The following is a 21,364-nucleotide window of genomic DNA, read 5'->3' as shown; positions in this document are numbered from 1 at the left end:
CCAGGACTTCATTGGCCCCGTAGTGGAGAATAATCTCAAGGCAGCCCCTGTTAAAGCCTCGCCTCCATCCGACGATACCTCTATAGAGAGCTCTGAAGACGAGACTGCTAGTGAGGATGAAGTCGATGATCTTTTAGCACCTGGTTCTCCCAAACCGTGTGGTCCATTTGGCCTTGCTTGTTTGTCTTCTCTATCTGACATGCTTGCTTTGTCTTTTCTAGCGAACGGGTTTCAGACTCTTCATCCGACTCAGACTCAGACTCAGATAGCGACTCTGCAGATGACCCGAAATCTACTCGAGCGCAGGACAAAGTTCCCGACATGGACGAGGACGACGATGAAGAATCTGGTGGACCTACATCCAATGCCGTAGTTCGCACCAAGAACGAGCTCGCCAACGACGACATCAACATTCCCAAAATATCTGAAGTCGGTCCTGACGAGCCCTTGGCAAAAGTAGGCGAGATCATGAGCGTCGTGAATAATGTCGTCATTATTAGGGGTTCTGCGTCTGCCAACCAGCTCAGGGCCAACGAGAAAGCTTTGGATTCCGATACGCTGCTTGTCTTTGACGATCGCAAGGTTATGGGTTATGTGAGTGGCACTCTCCTTTTGTGTCTAGTCTATTTTTTTTTTACGTTTCTTCCAGATTTACGAGACTTTTGGGCCGACATATCAGCCGCTTTACCAAGTCAAGTACAGTGAAAGCTACCCACTCGACGTGGAGAGGGTCACCGTTGGCCGCGAAATCTTTCACGTGCCCCACCGAAGCAAGTTCGTCTTTATGAACGAGTTGAAGCGCTTCAAAGGAAGTGATGCGAGTAACGTGCATGATGAAGAACCTGCAGAGTACGAGCTTGAGTTTTCGGATGACGAAGAGGAAGCTGCCCACAAAGCGAGGCTGAAAGAGCGGTGCGTCATTCCTCCTCATCGTATTCAAACCACTTTACTTACTTTATCTACCAGCCGTCAAGCCTCACGGGAACCCTCCGTCGTTTCCTCGCGGCATCCTACGCCGACACCCTCCCTCGCCAAGCAGGACGACGCTTTCATGGCCGATTCTCTCTACGGATCCAACCCGTATGATGCCCATGGCGCATACGACATAGACGCCCCGCCTGGCCCGTCTCGAGCTGCTCCTGTCCCATACGACGACCCGTACTCCGAACAGTACAACGCGCCGCCTGAGATTCCTGCTCCTTCAAGTCCCGAAATTCCTGGACCGTCTGGACCATCGCATGGCTATCCTCCCCGCGAGAGCCAGGGCCAGGGCCGAGGCAGAGGACGTGGCAGAGGAGGCAAGCGTTCTGAGGGTGGTGCTTCACGAGGTGGGCGTGATTTAGACAGTCGTGGCCGACGACGTGAGAATGGTCGTGGTCGTGGTCGAGATCGCGGGCGAGGTGGCGCTGGTGGCAGGAACCAAGGTGGATCATGGTCGGAGAGCCACCACGGACCTGCACAGCGGTCTGAGTCGGACGAGTATAACCCATGGACCCCACATCCTGTGTCGCCGCCGCCCGTATCGCCCCAAAGTTACGGTGGTGTAGTTCCCGCCGTGGGCGATGATGCTGCAGGCCACAATAGTGGTGATGCATGGTCATCCTACGACCCTTATCAGGGAAATGTTGATAATGGAGGGTACGGACAGCAGTTCGTCCAACCACATATCAACCCACGGTTTGCTTCGTCGCTTGGGTACAACATGGGGTACATGCAGCAGTTCAATCCGATGCCTCAGTTCAACCAGTACGGGGGTGGTGGGTACTGGAATGGGGACAACGGTGGGGCAGGTGACCAGGGATGGTCTAGTAACTGGAACTATCCAAATGGCTCTGGACAGTACGACCAGTCGGGCCAGTAGTCGATACTATAAAAGTACTTTACACATACGTACGCTTGTACACCATATTGTTCCACTATTGTTTATGTATTCGACGCCTCTATTTTCGACTCTCCCGCAATTATCACATTTTTGTTTATTGAGCTATGAATAATGCAAGAATGCGTGCCTGATGTGGCCCACTATCAAAGGAGAAAGAACGACACCAAGGACCGGCAAGACGGCGGGCAATATACAAACGAAGCGTAGTGTCAAGCACCCCCAGCTTGGACGTTCTCCTCGTCCTCCCCACCGTCCGTCGCGATGAGCGCTCCTCCCCAGACGGCCACTCTCTCCTTCTCAGAGACGTCGACGCCGACGGGCTCGATGCAGCTCGAATCGGCCGCGGGTCCGTCCAGCGCGCAGACACCCACTCCCACCAAGGCAGGCGTTCAAACGCGCCAGAAGCGCATCCTTCCTGCCCGCTCGCGTAGAGGTGGACCCGGCGTGGGCAGCTGCGATGCGGACGTGATGATAATCGATACTCTGAAGCGACAACGTGCGTTGCCCGCATCTTTTTCACTCTTTCCCTTCGTTGACGAGAGACCGGTCGCGGTGTTCGAATGGGTGATACAATAGACGAGAGCGAGCCCCTTATCCCTGCGGACACACCCCTTTTGCTCACCACGAAATCTTCGCTCGTGCCTGCCTCGTCTGAAGCTGGCGATGTCAGCTTCGAGATGCAGTTGAACACGTCCGCGTACGAACGATACTTCGATAAGCCAGAGGTCTTGAAGGCCTATAGGGAGCAGCAAGTCATCCAGACGCCAGAGTTTCATCTCTTGCCGGTACATGAGGCGGTGGGTGGGAGATTCAGGCCAAGGATTACTGAAGACGTCCGTATACTCTGTTCTGTCCACTCGTTCGCAACATTCTTGCTCATGAGTTATGCGTTTGCTATGGCTTAGGACGGTGCGGACACGTCGGACGCGGTCTACGAGAAGAGGCACCGCAAATACGAGACGTTCGAAAAACGGCAGAGGCTCCGCGAGAAGGAGAAGCTCCAACACGAGCACTATAAGCTCAAGGAGCGGATAGACCAGCTTCGATCTATGGACGTCACCGCATTTCTCACCCTGCCCGCCTCTTCCTTCGCTGCCAACCCAAAGCACTCCCAGGCTAGTGCTCCAGAGGCCGAAGACCATCCTACATCCCTGACGCACAACTCTACCAGTCTTCAAGAGGGCGAACGCCGGAAGATGGCCATGCTGACTGCAGCCGAGGGTCTGGAGAAGCGATACCGGACGCTCCTTGATCCAGAACAAAAGCGCTCCAACAGGGAGAAATCGAGACAACAAAGCACCGACACAAACTCTGCTGCTGCTTCTACTCAAGCTGCCGCCCGAGAGGCGGAAGAGGCCGCCTCTCAGGCTGGCGAACACGACCGTGGCACCTCCAAGGACCGTAGTGCATCAATAAAGCTCCTCATCAAGGTCCCCACAAAATTTCCCTCCCTAGCGACTCCTCGGCCTTCAGCACCACCTCCACACAAACAATCCTCCTCACAACCTCCAGCCCCAAAGGGTGCACAGCCGCGCGCCCATAAGGCGCATGTCTCTTCGTCACTAGCTTCGGGAGCCGTCCGGTCTCCTTCCACACACCCTCCACCAGCACCAGCACCAGCTTCGCGCCACACATTTATATCGCAGAACATGGCTTCATCGGCCGCCAACCACTCAGCATCCGCGCCTCCCCTTATCCGGGTCGATAATCGTCAGCGTGGGCCCAACGGCAGGTTTCTTCCTAGACCCGAACCGTCACCTGGCACGCCCAACTCTCGTCCCAAGAAACGACAGCGTATCGAGGGGGAGGAGGAATCGCCATCGGCACCTCCACTATCGCGCTCTCATCATGCCGTACATCCTCGAGCTCCTCCGCAATCGCTGCTTTTGCTGGCAGCTATGCGGAGTGCGGAGGCGCCTTCTGCCCGGAAGACACAGAGGAATGTGACGGCGTTTGGGTACAAGGTCCCTCCCGAGCTGGAACGGGTTTATGACTTTGATCTACCGTGGTGGGCTTTACCAGGAAGCTCGCTCGAGTCGGACTACGAACCAGATTCTGATCACGATCAAGACTACGATTACGGACAACACCACCAGCAAGAGCAGCAGGGGCAAGAGGAGGAATCGTCGGTAACATACGTCAGGTCTGATAACGGGGAGGAAGAGATGCCGGAGGTTGAGAGCGACGAAGAGGAGGTGGATCAACTTGAGGGTGATGCCTAGGGCTGGTCATTGACCGTAGTCGACATCTCCCCCTTATTCTTGCTGTGTTTTGGTTTTCCAGATTGATGTATACTTATTTGCGTTTTTTGTTTCTTCGATCGCATGCTTTTCCTTTCACCGGTTAGACAGATGTAGCAGGGAGTGTGTGCCTGAGAATTTACGCTGCAGGGCAAGGAAATGACGGGAAATATGACAACTAAAAAGCCTGCCTACTCATTGCTTCGCCTGCACCGCCTGCACCTTCCTCGGCTTGACTAGGCCCTCAATGACACCAAGCACTAGCTTCCTATCCGGGGGACTCAAATCCTTCTTCAACGCATACCGAGCATACCGCACCGGGCCCACGGTATGGCGGGTCGCCTTGCGGATGGGCGAGTAGCGAGAATAATCCCCAGCGAAACGTTCCAAAGTCTGTCGCACCTGGATCCTCCGAAGAGAAGGTATCGTGGTGGCGACAGTCGAGGGCTTTTTCTTGGGTTTCGTAGCCTTCGCGGCGACCTTGGTTTCATCTGGGGTGGTGGTGGTGGTGGCGGCGGCGGCGGCAGGAGAGGCGCGCTGAACACCGAAGAGGCTGCCGAGGTCGGTAGACGCGATCGTCATGTTTTTGGCGATAGACTCTTCTCGTGCGAGGCGTTCAGCCTCACGAGCCTCACGGCGGGACTGCTGGCGGGATGTTTTCGCTTCGTCGGCTGTGGCCCTGCGTTTGGGTCGAGCAATGTCTGCGGAGGGCTTCGCCGACGATGATTGAGCTTGTGTGGCCGAGGGTGACGCTCCTTTCGTTACAGAGTCGAGGAAGGAGGATGACGAGGGGGGTGATGGTTCGGGTGTGTGTGGCATTTGTTGCTGCCTCCGCCAGAGACGATCACTGAGGGACGATTGGACAACACCGTCCGTCCAACCGAAGGTAGCAGGTGTGGGCGTTCGTTGAGGAGTCTTATCGACCAGATTGAACCTTCTGGAGCCTGCATTTTGGTTGGACGATTTGTCTGTAAGATCGAGTCTCAGTCAACTAGCGTTAAAGTAAGGGATGCAGCAGTATACGCACTAGAGTAGTCAGAGTTATTAGGTGACCGAGAGCGGGCCGATTGGAAAACAAACTTAGGGGCGTTGTCTGATGTGACAAGTAGACAGACTTGGTATTAGTAACTGGCCTCGAGAGCAGGCCACGAGCGACACGCACAGATAGGGACACCAGCAAAGCTGCTCGCAGCCAGACGAGCAGAAAGAGAGGATTTCGGGGCCTCGCTCGGTTCAGCCTGTGTTGAAGGCTCGGCGTCTGTGCTCTGTTCGAGCCTCGGCGCTGTTGTGGACAGCGAGCGCAGGGTGCACCGGCGGGCAAGTTGGTTTTGCGAGTGGCGAAGGACGAGCATGATGTCGCTGGTGGTGAGCAGGGACAAGCCGCTGGATGTAATTTACGCGACCCGCGTTTGCCGAAGCCGCCGTGCCCGCAACGTTGGACGCGCAGTGTGGCACCGCATTGATGCTCACCTTTCTGCACTGTGCATCCACCACGACTGGTATAAAAGTCGGCGACGACTAGGACGCTGGAGTATCCAAACTATACATTATCTATATGGGACGCTTATTGGGGCGTATTGTCGTCGGCCTCACTTCCTCCCTCATCTGCTTCATAGCGTATTCCTCTCAGATCTTTGTAATATGGCCGTGGTACGGTCGTGTCGTATCCATTGAACTTTTAACCCTCCTGGTTCCATTCAAGTGCGTTGGATCAGCATCTCCATCATGTTTACACTCTGATGATCCCTATTGAACAGTTTACTTGTCGCCATGCTACTCTGGAACTACCGTCTATGCGTCGTGACCGACCCAGGACGCGTCCCAGATGGATGGGTATGGTTTAATCAAATCTCTAGATGTTTCATGGGCTGATAATCTATTGATAGCAACCCGACACCGCTTCCATGGAGGGCTACGAAGTCAAGAAGCTTACCGGAGGACCAAGATACTGTCGAACATGCGAACAGTACAAACCCCCTCGTTCTCACCACTGTAAATCATGTAAACGGTGAGTGGCCCACGAAAAACTGTGATGTCCTTCTCGTCAATTGGCTCACGTATGCGTACAAGATGTGTGCTTCGTATGGGTCAGTTTATTTTGCTCATAATTGTCGCAGTTCGTTTGCTAAAGGAGTGTGGCGCGCAGACCATCACTGTCCCTGGGTCGACAACTGTGTCGGCCACTTCAACTATGGCCACTTCATCCGTTTCCTCTTCTTCGTGGATCTCGCTTGTTCCTATCATCTTGCCATGGTCACTCGGCGCGTTACTCATGCTATGCACTCCCGGATTTGGGTACGCTTCGCCTTGACGCCACACTCGTCATGGTCTTTTGATGCTTTCGGTCGATGGACAGGATGTGCCAGAAGGGGTTGAGCTCGTCTTTATTATCCTCAATTATGTGGCTTGTATTCCTGTGCTGCTTATGGTTGGAGGCTTCAGGTGAGTTTTATCTGGCCTGCCTTTGTTCTCTAAACTCAATTGGCTGATGGTGTGGTTGATCCAGCCTGTATCATTTCTACTGTTTGCTGGGAAACTCTACCACAATCGAAGGCTGGGAGAAGGACAAAGTCGCCACACTCGTCAGGCGCGGCAAAATCAGAGATGTACGTTCTCTATCCTCTTTCACCGGCGCCGTGTTGCCCGTACTGACTGGCCTCGCAGATCAAATTCCCATATGTATGTCCAAATCTGCATGGGTTCGCGTCGCCTTCGTGACAGTGTTTACCCATGACAGAACCTTGGAAAACGACGAAACATCGAATCCATCCTTGGCCCCAACCCGTGGCTCTGGTGTTGGCCCACCAGGACACCCGGAACAGGACTTAAATATCAACTTGCTGAGGGCGATGGTAAGTGGATAGAACTGCAGCGTCCAGATTATAAGGAGCAATGGTATCGCCGAGAAGACGATGACGAGTTCGTGTAGTGCTCATAAGGTGGGCATTGATCTTGCTCGTTCGCCCATAGAGCACTCACGCTTTTTCAAGATCTTCGATTCTACTTTCTTCCGCCCATTCGTTGCTGTTTCTTGAGATTATACCAAGGAAACTGACTGGCGTTTGTTTTCCACGTCTGATAGGGATCGAACACCAGGAGGCGTGGCCGCCGCGAGACCCGAGCACCGCCAATCATCAATTCACTCTCCCCGATTCACCCTGGACGTACGAAAATGACTCTCTCAACCCCTCCCTCCATCCTTCCAACTCCGAACTTCGTACCACAGCCTCCGCAAAATCTAAACAGCGCCGCGCCGCAGCTGGATCCTCCGTTCCACCATGGCATCCAGACTATCGAGACGGGGAGCAAGACCAAGGTGGAGCAATGGACCATGACTCGCTCCCGTCTTCAGGCGAGGAGCGCGACGACGACGACGAGTATGGATATGGGCGGATGGGCGGGATGGTTAGGGCGAGAAGGGGATCGGAGGGGTACGAGGTCCGGCCAGTGGACAGGGAGGAGATCTTGAGGAGGTATATTGAGAGTAGGGGGGAAGAGGCGGGGAGGTATAATGTGTATGAGCCGGAGCCTCCGAGCGACAGCGAGAGTGAGCAGGACGACGTGCCGCTGGCGAGGATTGCACCGAGTGTGTCGGTGAATGGGAGAGTGACTTGAGGGCGCTAAACTTTTTTTTCTTTTCTTTTATTTCATTTTACGGACAGGTGGATTTTTTATACCAAGGACCAACTATCTTCCATTGATCTATGGATTTGGATGCAAAAGCTCAGTGGGTTCCCCAAGATGATACTAATTCATGGTAGTCTTGCGCAGAGTTTCCCTCCCAACATCATCCCTTCGATCGCAAGCTTGACGTTGCAGGACCGTGCAGTAGCGGGCGGGATCATTCGTTTCACTCACTCGTCTCTCCCGCCTGCTCGTCGAGCTGTGTGGTTATGAACACGGCGACCATAGCAATTCGTCACAATCGGACAGCGTTTATATCGTGGTTGCCACAACGCGCCACTCGCGTCACCGAAGTTCGGTCCCGGTTGCGACGAATGGAGTTTTGACGATGCGACGAGGGCCGAGGAGACAGGATGCATGGAACTTGAATGTTAGCTCGGTCGTTGCGCGGTAGGCCGTTGAACGTTGAATGTTCAACGTCTGTTTGACAGAACGCGAACAACTTGCTAGTTGCTACGACCGGAAGCATCACGCAGTGGGCTGACCAGTGTGGCACTAGGTGGCACTCTGCTCTTGCTGTGTCGTCTCTTTCTGCTAAACATGCAAAGTGTCGTTCTGTTTTTGATCTTTCCCAGATCTCTTCAGGATCTAGCTCCATTCATCCCCACAAGGCTCGGCGCAGATCATTTCGCTGGTTCGAGTCTTTTCCGCCGTTGAACTTGCTCACCTTGCTTCCAACTCCGTAGGGGACAGGTGAAATATAGACCCGGTGACACTGGTGTTGATCCAATGCAGGGTTGGCCGAACAACAATAGACCTCGGTGTCCCTCCAAGTTACTATCTAAGACCATCTGACTGCCGACAACGTCTGGTGCTGGCATCTGGAGGGAAAAGACTGGCTCGATGTGGACATGGACCCTAGAGACCTCTCACGCAAGACTTTTTCTGGCACGGTCACACGTGGCCTGACGAGAACGGGAGCGGAGTGCATGGATGTGTGTGAAGATGAGCGGGATGCGCCGCTGTTCGCTAGCCTCGTTGACAAGGGTGCGACCGAAATAGAAGGTGGCTCGATGCTTGACTACTTTACTGAAAATCACCCTTTCTCCGCCGGTCCTTGTCCGAGGATCGAGCTCATGCCTTCATAATACTGTCCCAGATATCTTCCTGTCCTCGCCATTCTTCCTACCCACCCCCACGTCTCTTACGCCGACCGTGCTTCTTATACCCTCAGGACGAGATGGTAGACTGGACATCCTCCGCAGAGCTCGTCCTCGACGGAGGTAACATTTGACGACTAACAATCCATTAAATGGGCTTACAGCTCTCTCTTTTCTTCAGGCGCGTTCACCAAACTGATCCATGCACTTCTCGGTCTCTACATGTATTGTTCACTTTCCCCCTTTGATGCAGAATCAGGCTGATTAAGTTGAACAGATGGGAATGGCTAGTCAGCCTCGACTTCGACCTTGCGTACTTGCTGAGACGCCGACGATTCCAATGGCCTCTGGTTAGTCGAACTCACAACCCAACCGTCGTGTTCGCCTCACCCATATGTATCCAGGCGTTTTATTTTCTTGGTCGCTATTCAATGTTAATAGCTCTCGTCGGCGTGTATGTCATTTAGTCCCTTAGTGATTCTGTTGACTTTACTCACCACACGTTCGCAGGGTCATTGGGCTGAATGTCACTTCGTAAGTCTGGTATTGCAACCATGTTAGCTTGCGCCCTGAGTTAATATTTTCAACCTACCTCCAGCGAGATAAACTGTCAAGGGCTGTTTATTTTCAGTCAGACGTTCGGAAATCTTGCCATCGCCATGTCAGCCACCAACCTATCCATCCGAACGTATGCTCCTCCGCTCTTATTGGTTCGTCATGGTCTTTACTAACTCACCTTCCTCTTGACTCAGCATAGCTGTCTGGGGCCGCTCGCTCTACATTGTGATCCCTCTCTCCGTTGCGCTTGTAGTATACGCTGGGATTCTCCTCCGCGGCGTCATTGGTGTAAGAGACATATGGGCACCCGGCGCCGGTTGCACTATCGTAAACTCACAAATCGTGATCCTGAGGACGATCTACATCTACGGGATGTCGCTCGATTTCATCGTCATGGGCTTGACCGTTTTCAAGCTTGCCACCAGCGGTGCGTCCAAGACACCGCTCGTCGTGATGCTGGTCCAGGATGGACTACTGTATTTTGCGATTTCGTGAGTCTGCGTCAGACGTTAGACGTAAATAGTGTGCTGATGTATCTGGATTCCGCAGATTCACCGCGAACACCATTGCCGTGGTACGTAGACCTATACCAGAGCAATCTGGTGTCGTTTTTTGACTGATGGCGGTTATGTAGATCTTCATGATGCTCAACCTCAATGCTGTGATGGGTGTTATTGCTGATGTACCAGCTGTCGTGGTCAGTTTCACTCTCATGATCGAAATTGCCACCACACTGATGATGCCTCTTCACCTAGATCTGCACGGTAACGTCCTATCTACTTCATCAATCGCTCATCGATTCCTTACTCTGAGTTCGGAATGTCCAGATTGCTGCTTGCCGTGTTGTTCGCCGTTTGACGAACCGTGGTTTCTCGGATCAGAGTAACGAGGTTTTTTCGTACGTTGATACTTCCTCTTTTTGACCCCTTGTGCACTGCACTCTTGCTTATCCATGTCTCTCGTTCTCAGGCCCACTTCGAACAGCGTGCGTTTGACTACCAGGCCATATACAGACCCCGCTTCATTCGCCCCTAGCAAGGACCAAGGGGATCGCTTCCAGGTCAGACCTCCACTTTCTTTTGCCTTCCACATGCTCTCCAGCTGTTCTGCTAGAGTTATAGTACTTGAAGGTTGTCCATCATATACTAACGTTCACCATTATGGCTTGAACAGATGAGTGACATTGAGCCCCAGACGCCTTCAACTATGAGGACGGCATACGACCCTGCTGGGAGAGTCGTCACTCCAGGATCGGAGGACATTGACCTGGAGGCTCAGGCAATCAGTGCAGAATTTAACACGCCGGAATGTAAAAGCCCTACCAGCAGCTACTCCTGATGCGTACGGCATAAGGTTTAGACCCCTGAAGAAGGTTGGGCCACAGTTGTCTATTCAATTGTCTCTTCGTCTTGTCTTAGATACCGTACAATTGTTCTTTGGAGTGGCCGGTACTGCATCGATCTCAGGGTACCACTAGTGGATTCCGGATGCGGAGGATCTCATCTGTTTGACGTTGGGGGAGTACCTATTTTCGCACTTTTATGCTGTTTGGTTGATCATCTGCTTGTGTCGTTTCTTTCATTGTAGATTTTGCCTCTTTGTCCTTCTTGTCTTCGTGTCGTGATTTGTTATCATTTTCTTGTTGCAGTGGCCGAGAGGGCTTCCTATGCGGAACAAATGCGGAACTATACTTGTACTGTCGTACTTCCGAATAAAACCCCACACTATTGTCATGCTCGACTATGCTATGATGTTCGTGTTACTGCTTGTTAAAGGGTCGTTTGAAACTGTTTATCACCCAATTTATTCGATGAGCGCATCGGACACAGGCCGGGGTTTCGATTTAGCCCGCCGCCATGCTCCCGGGTCACACGCCACATCGAGTCATTGACAGGCGTTGCTGATTCTTCCTTCCTCTACGATAATTAACGTCTGTTTACAGTGTGAGTATAATGATCCCCGAGCCACTTAGGAACCGGTACGAATAGGACACCGCTCTTTTCTTTCCCAGTGGGATATCGCCGATGTCGTCTCCCGGGAATATGGGAATATTTCCAGTGGGAGACTTGAAAGCAGATAACTTCGACTTCCTCTTTCTCAGGCCCCCAGGTCACGGTCTTCTCGAGCTATTTTCTGCTTCGGGTGGCCCTTCGGCTGGACTTCTCGACATTCACATACATTGGCGCTCGCAGTATCTATCTCTTTGCTTTCATTACGGGAGGTCATGGCAGAGACAGGCTATCTATGGATAAAGTGAGCCGCAACACGGCTTTCCTGCTACTGAATTCAATCAATCAATCCCATCACTCGTTGCCCTGCGACTCGCGAACTGCCTGTCATGGTCGTCCGACAACCGTACGAAAGGACATGGCATAAAAAAAGTCTCGCCGACTGGAGACCGCACCCTGACCTTCTCTGCCCTCTCTGTCTCCTCAACTGCCACCATCTTTTGAGTCTCCTGGGCTTGGACCGTTCCTTCTCTCAATATGCCCGCTCTTTCGACTGTAGAGATCCTCCTGGTCTCATTTGGATTCGGCTTTTCTGCGGTTCTTGTGGCGAAAGTATTGCGCTCGAAGTCCGGGTCAGATGTAGACTTCCTCCCGTCCGCTGTGCGTTTCTCACATAGCCTATATTGCTTGTTTCCATCCTTACGCCCCATTTTCTTTTTAGCCTGCGTGCGAGTCCAGTTGGATCTGGGGCCATGAAAAGGCTATTGCCATCGCTGAGGCAAACGTGTTGACGACGAAGTGGATGAAGTCACTTGGTCCGGTCTACACTCTGGATTCGGCACTTTTTCATGGAAAGCAGGTGCGCGCCTCATCCATCGAATGCCAGATGAAGCGACCTGTTGTGACTGAGAGTACGCTTCTTTAGCTGGTCTGTGCAGACCATACTGCGGCCCAGTACATCTTCCAGCATTCCGACAAATATGGTGCGTTTCTTTATCGCCACATCGACTGCCCTTGGTATGGTGCACAACGTTCAAGGATTTGATCCAGTGAAGGCCCCAGTTTATAGGTATACACCCCAATTATCTAATTTCAGAGTAAATCCTTGTCCTGACATCGTTCTTCGAAGGCCTATCATCGAGAAATTGGTCGGGAGAGGTCTTTTATGGGCTGAAGGAGCGGAACACAAGCGTCAGCGTCGAATACTGTCCCCAGCCTTCAGGTGCGTCTAAGATCGAGTTATGAGACTTGCGAATGGTGCCACCACCGCCGCCATCTGAATCTGTCACTGAAATGCTTTGGGTTATCGTTTGTAGCACCGAAAGCATTCGAGGTATGGAGAATGGTGTCTGGGCGTGTACAGAAAGGGTGCGTATCGTTCATGCCCTGCCTGCCCCGATTCAAGATGAGTGAATGTATTGTGCTTATAGATGGAGGAGAGGTTGCTCAAGGCCGCTCCCGGAACCTTTAACATCGTTCCCTACACCTCGGCTTGCACGTAGGTCTATAACCGTTTGGATCAATTGATTAGTTCTAATTGCGATCCTGTTGGTATACATACAGCTTGGACATCATCGGTCGAGTCGCGTTCGGCCACGACTTCGGATCTGGCCAGAGTGCCGAGGCCAAAGCTATCGCCGCTGCGTGGAACAAGGATGTGCAACTCGGACTCACAACTACCGGCGCACTCGCACCCATGATCATACAGTCGTTCCCTTGGATTACCAGGCTACCGATCCCTGGCCTTCTGGAGGAAGGTGTCACGAAGTCCATCACCAGGGATCTAGCAGCGAAGATCCTACAGAAGGGAGATATTGACGAGAAGGGCAAAGATATTCTCTCGTTGTTGGTGAAAGGCGCTGGTGAACATATGGCGGATGAGCAGTTACTGGATAATATTTCAACTTTCATGTGCGTTCTCCCCTTCTACCTTGACGTTTTGATACTCATCCTGTTACGACATAGCATGGCAGGGCACGAGACAACGGTTAGCTATTTTTTCGCCGGGTGTTCGTTGTGCTTATAGGTACCCTTGGACAGACAGCCACACTAAACTTCACGCTCATGCGATTGGCCCGTGACAAATTGATCCAAAGAAAACTCCGTGAAGAACTCCTTGCTCTTGGTCCCAATTTCAATGCCGCCAGCGTCCAAAAAGTAGAATACCTCGACGCCGTGATCAGGGAAGGGTCAGTCCCACCACGGTTTCATTAAGCGCTTCTCTGTGGTCAATCACTCATCTAGGTGTAGACTTCGACTACACAGCGCCGTTCCCCGCACAGATCGCCTCGCCCTCGAAGACGACGTTATTCCTCTGAGCAAACCCGTGAAAACCCTTGATGGGCGCACTTTGACTTCGCTACATATCAAAGTTGGTCAGGTACGCTATATCATCACATCTTCCCCGTATTGTCTTATTCACAACACCATGCTTCATATTTCTTCTTGGATAGGTCATTCATGTCCCGTTCCTTACGATGCAACTCCGTGAAGAAGTCTGGGGACCGCATCCAGAAGAGTTCAGGCCAGAACGCTGGTCAGACGGAAGTCTTCCTCCAGCTAGCGAACTTCCTCACGGCCCTTGGGGTAATATCATCTCCTTCTTGGATGGACCGCGCAGCTGTATTGGCTATCGACTGGGTATGTCTCTCGAGTCTCGGCCACTGTGTTTCTCTCTCTCCTGACGACGTCGTGATTCATGATAGCATTGCTTGAGTTGAAGATAATGACGGCTATGATCATACGATCTTTTGAGCTGCACGATACAGGGGTGGAGATTCAACAGGTGTGGTCGCCTTCGTTGCAGCCTGTTGTGGAGGGAAAGGGGGGTGTACTTCCTTTGAGGGTAATTGCTGTACCACACTAAATAGTAATTTGGAGGGGTATTTGTCAGCTCAGGGCCGTGTACTGCCGTGTACTATGCCCTATCGACTTTCTTAATTGTAACTGTGCTTTCGATGCTGTGTCCTCTCCTCACGAATAACTATCCGTCTCATGGGCCGCGGTGATACGTCATAGTATACTATGCGTCTGAATACTAAGTGGCTCCTTGATGAGAGTCATGCAATAAGTACCCTGGACTGACAACCGATCTTCATAACTGCCCTTGGGAAGGAGTAGGAGTCACACGCAGAAAACTTCAGATCTAATATGTAAAACAGAAAACATCGAGATAGGAGGCGCGAGGGAGAGTGCCAAAAGATCGCACGTCCCCCACGCCACACGCCACTTTCTGACACCGTTACAATTCGACCACGGCATCTTCCGCCGCTTCGGCCCTTCCCTTCGAGTCCCTCCATTGTTCTCGCAACGCGCCAACTGTGCGGACCATTTGCAATCTCCTCCGTCTTTTGTCTCTTCAGGTGGCTTTTCTCTCTTGTGTTCGGAAAGTTTCGCTATTGGTTAGATATGATGGTCGCATGATAGCAAATCGAAGCGTTCACACGCGCTCCTCGTCCCTCCAGCCCGATCTGTGCTCTTCTGTGCTGCGTCCTCTGATATCACGTTCCTGCGGCGCTTGTTCGAGGGCAATCCCTTCTCTCAGGCATTTTTCTCGTGAAGGATGTGTTCTTTTCCGCGGCTTAAAAGTACTGTATGAGCCAAGTTTTGCTGATGCTGCTGACATTGGACATGGGGGTTCTTGCTTTCTACCCCTTGAGGTCGCTTTTGAAAGGTGAATCGCTTGGGCCCTTGCTCTTGTTCCTAATGCGAGTCAGAGCACGAGAAGCCAGAAGATAATGATTGATAGGAAGATAACAATATCTGGGGCAACATAAGCGTTGCGTAACCGATACGGCAGAAGAAATAAGCGGGCCTCGGCACCTGGATTGGTGTGTCCTTCCTTTGTGGATAAAACAGGATAGCGCGGGTGTGGCGTGGCCTTCTTCCACGTGCCCGGGGTGTCGCATATATAAAGGCTGTCCTTTCTGTTGTTCTCTTTCCTTTCGACCACCACCATCCTACCAGACGCACCTCCAGCTTTTGATTGTCACACAACTCTATCTCAGGTCGCTGCTGCGACCTCGTGTATTCTGTTCACCATGTTGAACCCCATCGTCATACACTTTGTTCCATCGGAGCTGATCACCGCTTTCATCGTCGCATGTACGATCGTCACTGGCGCAAAATCATCGCTCCAATGGCTTTTCTCTGGTCTGCCCCCTGCTGTCCGAAGACATCTCTTGACTCCAACTCTGAACGCGTCTCCCATGGCCCCGCCACCCTCGCCACCCGTGGATTGGACCCCGCAACCAACAGTCACCGTCTACAAGGTCCAGTATATCGAGTCATTGCCTATCACCTCGAATCCGTACAACACGTTCCCGTTCTCTGCTACGTCTTCCTCTCCTTTTGACCAGTGGAATACCCCTTCCTGGGCTTCTCCCTCCGATTCGCCGTACGGTTGGGATCCGATGGTTGCAAGATATGCGGTTTTATTGTGCACTGTGGCCATGGTATTCTTCATGGTACGTGTTCCGAAACCCCCTTGCCTATTTCCGCACCGCATTAATTAATCCCCTTCGACTTCAATTTCGCGGTGGTGCACGTGTAGCTCATCGCTGGAGCCTTCACCGTTTACCATGTCGCTGCGAAGGTAATTGTGGGAGGCCGTATTATCAGGAGTGAACTTGTCGAGCAGGAAAGGCTACAAAAGGTGCGCGATTTGTCGTTTCGCAGCGGCCCCAACGGGTTTTGATGCCCTTGCACCTATAGACATATACGTCGACTTCAGTCGGATCTGACGGTCTCACCGAGATGCCTGCCGCAGTGTACAATGACAATGCAACGCAGATACCTTTCAATTGGAAGGTCTCCGAGGGAAACCTAATCCCGCATACGGATTCGTCACGGGAGCGCGGCCTGACGGCACGGACTGAGCGCAAAGACGGATGTAGAGCTCGTGCTGAAACGAAATCTCATACGAGTACGTTGCATCAACTTCAACCCTATACACTGGCACTGATAAACTATTATCACCATCTTATTCACTTTAAAACTCGCTATACGTGTCACTGACATTGTAGAAGGAAAGGATAGCATCCTGACAAGACAGCAAATCGTTGGGCAACCAGATCTGAGTCGTAAAAAACCTACGTCTCGCCCGGGCCCAAAACCGCGTCGGTTACTAGTTCAGGTCAGGTCGGAGGGCTCTGTCAAGAAAGGCAAGTGATTTGTTCCTGGTGAACACTATGCGAAATGTGGCGCTAATTTATATCCATGCTGGAAACGCAGAGACGGAACCGTCGCATGCCCTACAAGCTCTGCCTTCCGCCTCTCACGTCCAGGTCCCTCCCCCAGTTACTGCTGTTTCTTCGACGAACACAAATGGCCAGGAAAACACGGATTTCATCTCTGCCCCTTCCGAGTCTATGCTTGCAGAAGTCCTCGATGGTATGTTGTAATTCATCAATTATACCCTGATATTCATCTGATGTGGCCCAAACCAATCAAAGACAACGGTGCCAGTGAAAATCGAGCGACCACAGTTGACCACAAAGCGGAGAAAGAACGGCCAACCACCCCTGCCTCGTCGAACGAAACTACCGGTAGGAAAATGTCTTCGCTTTGTCTCTGCTTCCTGTCATACTCATTTTCGGAACATCCTCAACAGAATCTGTGAACCTTGTCAACGCCGACGCCTGTGCCAATGGCGCCAACGCGATCGACGGTCTTAAGGACGTGGGCGTTCTCTCGAGGGATCATGAGCTACCTTCCCCGGCCAATGTCTCGCACGTCGCTTCGAAGGCAGAACAATTGGACACTGTTGACCCCAGTTTCAGTCAAGATGATCGCGCGCCTTCGTCTTCAAGGCTTCCCGACGCTAAGGCTCAGGAGACTTTGGCAATCCACCCTTCCGTCCCTGAAGGGAAAGCGGTGGTATCGGAAATCGCTTCGGAAACCAGCATCAGGACGGGCGCGGGCTCCTCACGCGATGATTCCGATGTGCCGACAACGGTCAATGGAAGAGAGAAAAGTGAGTCGATCTCGTTGTTATTCTTGCTACTTATGTCCAGATTTATGAACACCACAAACTGTAACACTCTAGAGCATGATACGACTACGGTGATACTACCGACGGAGCCCATCTCTCTTGAACCATCTACGTCTCACCTTGAACCCTCTGACGACGGTGCGAATACTGTTCACGTCAATGCGGGAGACGCGCCGGAGACCTCCGTGCCTTTGACTAGAAGCGAAGAGCAAGAGAAGACCGTTGATTATCCAGCGCCCGTTACCTCTTCTACAAGTGTCTCTGACCCGAAACCAGGCCCAGGTAAGGTTTAATCCGGTCATTTTCCGTCCATGCATCCTCAACTGTATTCCGTACATCTTAGATGATCAACCGTCCGGCTCTCCTCAAGCTCACGACAGAACTGGCGAGACGTCACTGCAGAACAACGACAAAGCCGCACCTTCATCTGCCCAGCCAGGCTATTCACCAACCGATGTCGGTACGAATCAGGACGTCCAAGAAGTGTCAAAGGAACCCGGCGAGCCCAGGCAACTCCGTAAATTACCGAAGAGGGCGCTTGCTGAGAAGGGCAAAAACTTACCCCCATGTCCCGTGGCACCGGTACTAAGTCAGGAGGAGATTGACGCTGCTCGTTTCGCTGCGCAGATCAAAGAACATGTTGAGAGGTACCCTAATTCGGCGTTCATGGACTGTTGGAAGAAGGCTTCCGGGAAGCAAGACGCAGACGCTGCTAACCCTTCAGGTTCGTCATCTGTGCATGCCGATGGTGCTAGTGAGAGTAGGGCATCCACAGTCGACCCCAACGTGGAACAAGAACGGCCAACTACCCCTGCCTCGTCGAACGACACTACCAGTAGGGGTTTCTTCACTTTGTCCGCTTCCTATCATACTGATTTTTTGCGACATCCTTAACAGGATCTGTTAACCACGTCAACGGTGATGCCTGTGCCAGCGGCTCGAACGTAATACCACCAACGGAACCCACCCCTCTTGAACCATCTTCGTCTGGTCTTTCACACTCTGAACCTTCTAATGACGACACGAACAGCGCTCAAGTCACTGAGGGAGGTGCGCAGGAGACCAAGGACCAGTCGGAGAGGAATACGAGGTCACTGCAGGACGACGACATTTCTGCACCTCCATCTGCCCAGCAAGACTCTCTGCTACCAACCGATGTCGGTACAAGTCAGAACGTTCAAGAAGAGTCAAAAAATCCCGAGCTCATCATCGCATTGAAGAAGAGGCCGCTTGATAGTCTCGAGGAGCTAGTGGAGGAGTCCGAGAACCTGATAGACATCGCTAAGGCCCTAGCGGACAGGGCCAAGCACCTAGGGTCACTCCCATATCCCATGCGACCGCAGGAACCAAGAACAGAACGGCCGGACACCCCTGCCTCGCTGAACCACACTATCAGTAGGGTTCTCTTCCGCTTGTCTGTGCTTCCTCTCATATTGATATTTTGGAACATCCTTGACAGAACCTGTGAACCCGGTCGACGGCGATGCCTGTGCCAACGGCTCTAACATGCTTGATGGAAGGGAGGAAGGTGAGTAAATGTCATCATATCTTTGTCTATCTCAATAATTGACGAACGCACCAAACTCTAAACCTCTAGCACATGCTACAACCACGGAACCCGCCTCTCTTGTCCCATCTACGTCCAGTCTTTCTCGCTTTGGGCCATCTGATGACGGTGCGAACACTACTCACGTGAGTGAGGGAGGTGCGCCGGAGACCTCCCTGCCCATGACTAGAAGCGAAGAGCAAAAGACCGCTGATTCGCCCCCGCCCGTCACCTCGTCTACAAGTGTCTCTGACACGAAATCAAGCTCAGGTAAGGTCTAACCCGATTATTTTCCGTCCATGCATCCTCAACCGTATACCTGTACATTTTAGATGATCAACCAACCGGCTCTCCTCAAGCTCACGACAGAACTGGCGAGACGTCACTGCAGAACGACGACAAAGCCGCACCTTCATCTGCCCAGCCAGGCTCTTCGCCAACCGACGTCAATACAAATCAGAACGTTCAAGAAGAGTCAAAGGAACCCGGCGAAACCAGGCAAATCCGCAAATTACCGAAGAGGGCGCTTGCTGAGAAGGGCAAAAACTTACCCCCATGTCCCGTGGCACCGGTACTAAGTCAGGAGGAGATTGACGCTGCTCGTTTCGCTGCGCAGATCAAAGAACATGTTGAGAGGTACCCTAATTCGGCGTTCATGGACTGTTGGAAGAAGGCTTCCGGGAAGCAAGACGCAGACGCTGCTAACCCTTCAGGTTCGTCATCTGTGCATGCCGATGGTGCTAGTGAGAGTAGGGCACCCACAGTCGATCGCAACGTGGAGCAAGAACGGCTGGTCACCCCTGCCTTGTCGAACAACACTACCAGTAAGGTTTTCTTCGCTTTGTCCGCTTCCTATCATACTGATCTTTCGTAGCATCCTTAACAGGATCTGTTAACCACGTCAACGGCAATGCCTGTGCCAGCGGCTCGAACGTACTAATTGATGGAACGGAAAAAGGTGAGTCGATGTCAACATTGCTTTGGCTATATCACGGATTGACGAACGCCCCAAACTCCGTCACTCTAGAGTGCGATACAGGCGCTGGGTTACCACCAACGGAACCCACCTCTCTCGAACCATCTTCGTTCGGTCTTTCTCACTCTGAACCCTCTGATGACGACAAGTCTGCACCTTCCTCTGCCCAACAAGACTCCGCACCGACCGATGGCGCTACGAACCAGGACGTTCAAAAGCTCAAGAAATTATTGAAGAAACAGCGCCAGAAGGCCAAGAGGATGTCGACAATCTTGCCTTCCGTACCACAGGCGGGACCAAGTGCGGAAGTTAGGCCTGCTGCCTTGGCTGCGCAGACCGTTGGGGAAGGATTCGCCGCCATGTCGGAAAAGAGAGCCGGGAAACAAAAGGCAACCACTTTCCCCGCTTAAGTTCCTCCGCTTATCATCGCCGTCTCTTCCAACTCGAACTCCGGTCTGGCGCTACCACTGCCGTAGAACATCCACGATCCATGCTCGGGTTCATCTCTCCCATACCTTCTCCTTCGTACTCCGCCCCGCCATCGTCATCAGCCGGGTCTCATCGGCTCATACACCTATCACAACACGGTCGTCCTCAGCCTGGCCTCATACGTCGCCTTCTTTCGCTTCCAGCATCAGTCCTCCTAATGCACGAGTTATAGGGTTGTCGAAAGTCCGTCTATGACAGCCGAGGGTAACGACTCTGTGGATGTCTCATTTTCTGCTTCTCTGTTTATAATGCGCGCTCTCGCTCTCAATTCTCCCTCAACGAACATATATTCACACTATCCAATTGCTATGCATATGCTTTCCATTTTTCTTTTCACATTTCCCTACCCGATCACCCTAGTATCATTTTCAGCACGTCCCAATCCCTCTCACCCCACCATGATCGGCATTTCCTTACCATTTGGTCAAAGACTGCCAGGCTTGTAACGCAGCAGCGCGTCGTCGAGTTTCTTCTTACTTAGGCTCCCTTCCGAGACCTGACCTGAACTTACGATTCACTGCGCTCCCATACTCATAGTACGACATAGCTATTCGTAGTACATGCATGTATGGCTTCATCTCGAGCGTCGCCGGGCCTGTGCGACGCATGTGGGGTTCGTGGGTGTAGGATGGCTGGCGTAGATTCTAGAATGGGCGGACCAAGGTTTTGATTCCGTGTTTTATACTTTACTTAGTACAGCTCTGTTCGTCGCTTTCGTGTCTTCTCGCCACTTGTATATATATGCACATCATCTTTTTCTCTACAACAATGTATACTATGAACGTAGCTTCCTCTTCCGGACTCCGCATCGATGGCCTGATCGAACAGTAAGTGACGGGCAGAGTCGCTGGAAGAATACCATTTCGACATGTTCGCCAATAGAGAAATTTGATACCATACAAAAAGGAAGGTAGATCGCGCTGTAATGATTTTACTCATGGGCCAGTG

At 52.2% G+C, this 21,364-nt stretch overlaps 6 protein-coding genes across 6 annotated transcripts; all 6 read left to right on the top strand.

Moving 5' to 3' along the window:
- Positions 1 to 321: 321 nt before the first annotated feature.
- Positions 322 to 1,861, top strand: STEHIDRAFT_113675 (NAF1-domain-containing protein; the record flags this gene model as incomplete). Its single annotated transcript, XM_007307600.1, has 3 exons — positions 322 to 594; positions 650 to 912; positions 967 to 1,861. The coding sequence occupies 3 exons, from the start codon at positions 322 to 324 to the stop codon at positions 1,859 to 1,861; spliced, it is 1,431 nt and encodes a 476-aa protein (XP_007307662.1).
- A 276-nt stretch (positions 1,862 to 2,137) lies between these two features.
- Positions 2,138 to 5,478, top strand: STEHIDRAFT_83767 (uncharacterized protein). Its single transcript, XM_007307599.1, has 5 exons — positions 2,138 to 2,378; positions 2,459 to 2,715; positions 2,788 to 5,090; positions 5,150 to 5,215; positions 5,285 to 5,478. Exons 1-3 carry the CDS (start codon positions 2,144 to 2,146, stop codon positions 4,102 to 4,104), a joined length of 1,809 nt encoding a protein of 602 aa, XP_007307661.1. The 5' UTR covers positions 2,138 to 2,143; the 3' UTR covers positions 4,105 to 5,090; positions 5,150 to 5,215; positions 5,285 to 5,478.
- Positions 5,479 to 5,603: 125 nt separating this feature from the next.
- On the top strand, positions 5,604 to 7,742 carry STEHIDRAFT_123973 (zf-DHHC-domain-containing protein). The gene is made up of 10 exons (XM_007307598.1): positions 5,604 to 5,823; positions 5,880 to 5,955; positions 6,009 to 6,130; positions 6,193 to 6,209; positions 6,269 to 6,417; positions 6,479 to 6,564; positions 6,629 to 6,728; positions 6,787 to 6,801; positions 6,860 to 7,061; positions 7,205 to 7,742. The coding sequence occupies exons 1-9, from the start codon at positions 5,678 to 5,680 to the stop codon at positions 7,049 to 7,051; spliced, it is 903 nt and encodes a 300-aa protein (XP_007307660.1). The 5' UTR covers positions 5,604 to 5,677; the 3' UTR covers positions 7,052 to 7,061; positions 7,205 to 7,742.
- A 1,244-nt stretch (positions 7,743 to 8,986) lies between these two features.
- Positions 8,987 to 10,350, top strand: STEHIDRAFT_63379 (uncharacterized protein; the record flags this gene model as incomplete). Its single annotated transcript, XM_007307243.1, has 9 exons — positions 8,987 to 9,029; positions 9,088 to 9,130; positions 9,184 to 9,256; positions 9,311 to 9,360; positions 9,417 to 9,440; positions 9,505 to 9,594; positions 9,659 to 9,955; positions 10,014 to 10,038; positions 10,099 to 10,350. The coding sequence occupies 9 exons, from the start codon at positions 8,987 to 8,989 to the stop codon at positions 10,348 to 10,350; spliced, it is 897 nt and encodes a 298-aa protein (XP_007307305.1).
- A 1,621-nt stretch (positions 10,351 to 11,971) lies between these two features.
- Positions 11,972 to 14,279, top strand: STEHIDRAFT_101875 (cytochrome P450; the record flags this gene model as incomplete). The annotated part of the gene is made up of 13 exons (XM_007307597.1): positions 11,972 to 12,073; positions 12,135 to 12,272; positions 12,339 to 12,396; positions 12,464 to 12,482; positions 12,543 to 12,635; positions 12,730 to 12,781; positions 12,844 to 12,911; positions 12,977 to 13,324; positions 13,379 to 13,400; positions 13,454 to 13,602; positions 13,664 to 13,793; positions 13,867 to 14,053; positions 14,119 to 14,279. The coding sequence occupies exons 2-13, from the start codon at positions 12,216 to 12,218 to the stop codon at positions 14,277 to 14,279; spliced, it is 1,344 nt and encodes a 447-aa protein (XP_007307659.1). The 5' UTR covers positions 11,972 to 12,073; positions 12,135 to 12,215.
- A 1,174-nt stretch (positions 14,280 to 15,453) lies between these two features.
- Positions 15,454 to 20,760, top strand: STEHIDRAFT_170820 (uncharacterized protein; the record flags this gene model as incomplete). Its single annotated transcript, XM_007307596.1, has 15 exons — positions 15,454 to 15,879; positions 15,966 to 16,067; positions 16,127 to 16,337; positions 16,438 to 16,575; positions 16,646 to 16,804; positions 16,867 to 16,959; positions 17,025 to 17,387; positions 17,460 to 17,687; positions 17,749 to 18,240; positions 18,303 to 18,800; positions 18,865 to 18,933; positions 19,003 to 19,221; positions 19,284 to 19,775; positions 19,838 to 19,909; positions 19,979 to 20,760. The coding sequence occupies 15 exons, from the start codon at positions 15,454 to 15,456 to the stop codon at positions 20,335 to 20,337; spliced, it is 3,921 nt and encodes a 1,306-aa protein (XP_007307658.1). The 3' UTR covers positions 20,338 to 20,760.
- Positions 20,761 to 21,364: the final 604 nt, after the last annotated feature.

This window comes from Stereum hirsutum (genome assembly GCF_000264905.1).
Source record: "Stereum hirsutum FP-91666 SS1 unplaced genomic scaffold STEHIscaffold_13, whole genome shotgun sequence".
In the NCBI taxonomy this organism is placed as follows: domain Eukaryota; kingdom Fungi; phylum Basidiomycota; class Agaricomycetes; order Russulales; family Stereaceae; genus Stereum; species Stereum hirsutum.
This window is presented reverse-complemented; position numbering and strand designations above follow the sequence as displayed.

What these genes read in the sequence shown, in the direction of transcription:
- STEHIDRAFT_83767 (XM_007307599.1), top strand. Translation starts at nt 2,144, where the DNA reads ATGAGCGCTCCTCCCCAGACGGCCACTCTCTCCTTCTCAGAGACGTCG. An exon ending in CGATACTCTGAAGCGACAAC is followed by an intron (nt 2,379 to 2,458) that starts GTGCGTTGCCCG and finishes GTGATACAATAG; the next exon opens with ACGAGAGCGAGCCCCTTATC. An exon ending in GGCCAAGGATTACTGAAGAC is followed by an intron (nt 2,716 to 2,787) that starts GTCCGTATACTC and finishes GCTATGGCTTAG; the next exon opens with GACGGTGCGGACACGTCGGA.
- STEHIDRAFT_123973 (XM_007307598.1), top strand. Translation starts at nt 5,678, where the DNA reads ATGGGACGCTTATTGGGGCGTATTGTCGTCGGCCTCACTTCCTCCCTC. An exon ending in ACCCTCCTGGTTCCATTCAA is followed by an intron (nt 5,824 to 5,879) that starts GTGCGTTGGATC and finishes CCTATTGAACAG; the next exon opens with TTTACTTGTCGCCATGCTAC. An exon ending in CTATGCACTCCCGGATTTGG is followed by an intron (nt 6,418 to 6,478) that starts GTACGCTTCGCC and finishes GTCGATGGACAG; the next exon opens with GATGTGCCAGAAGGGGTTGA.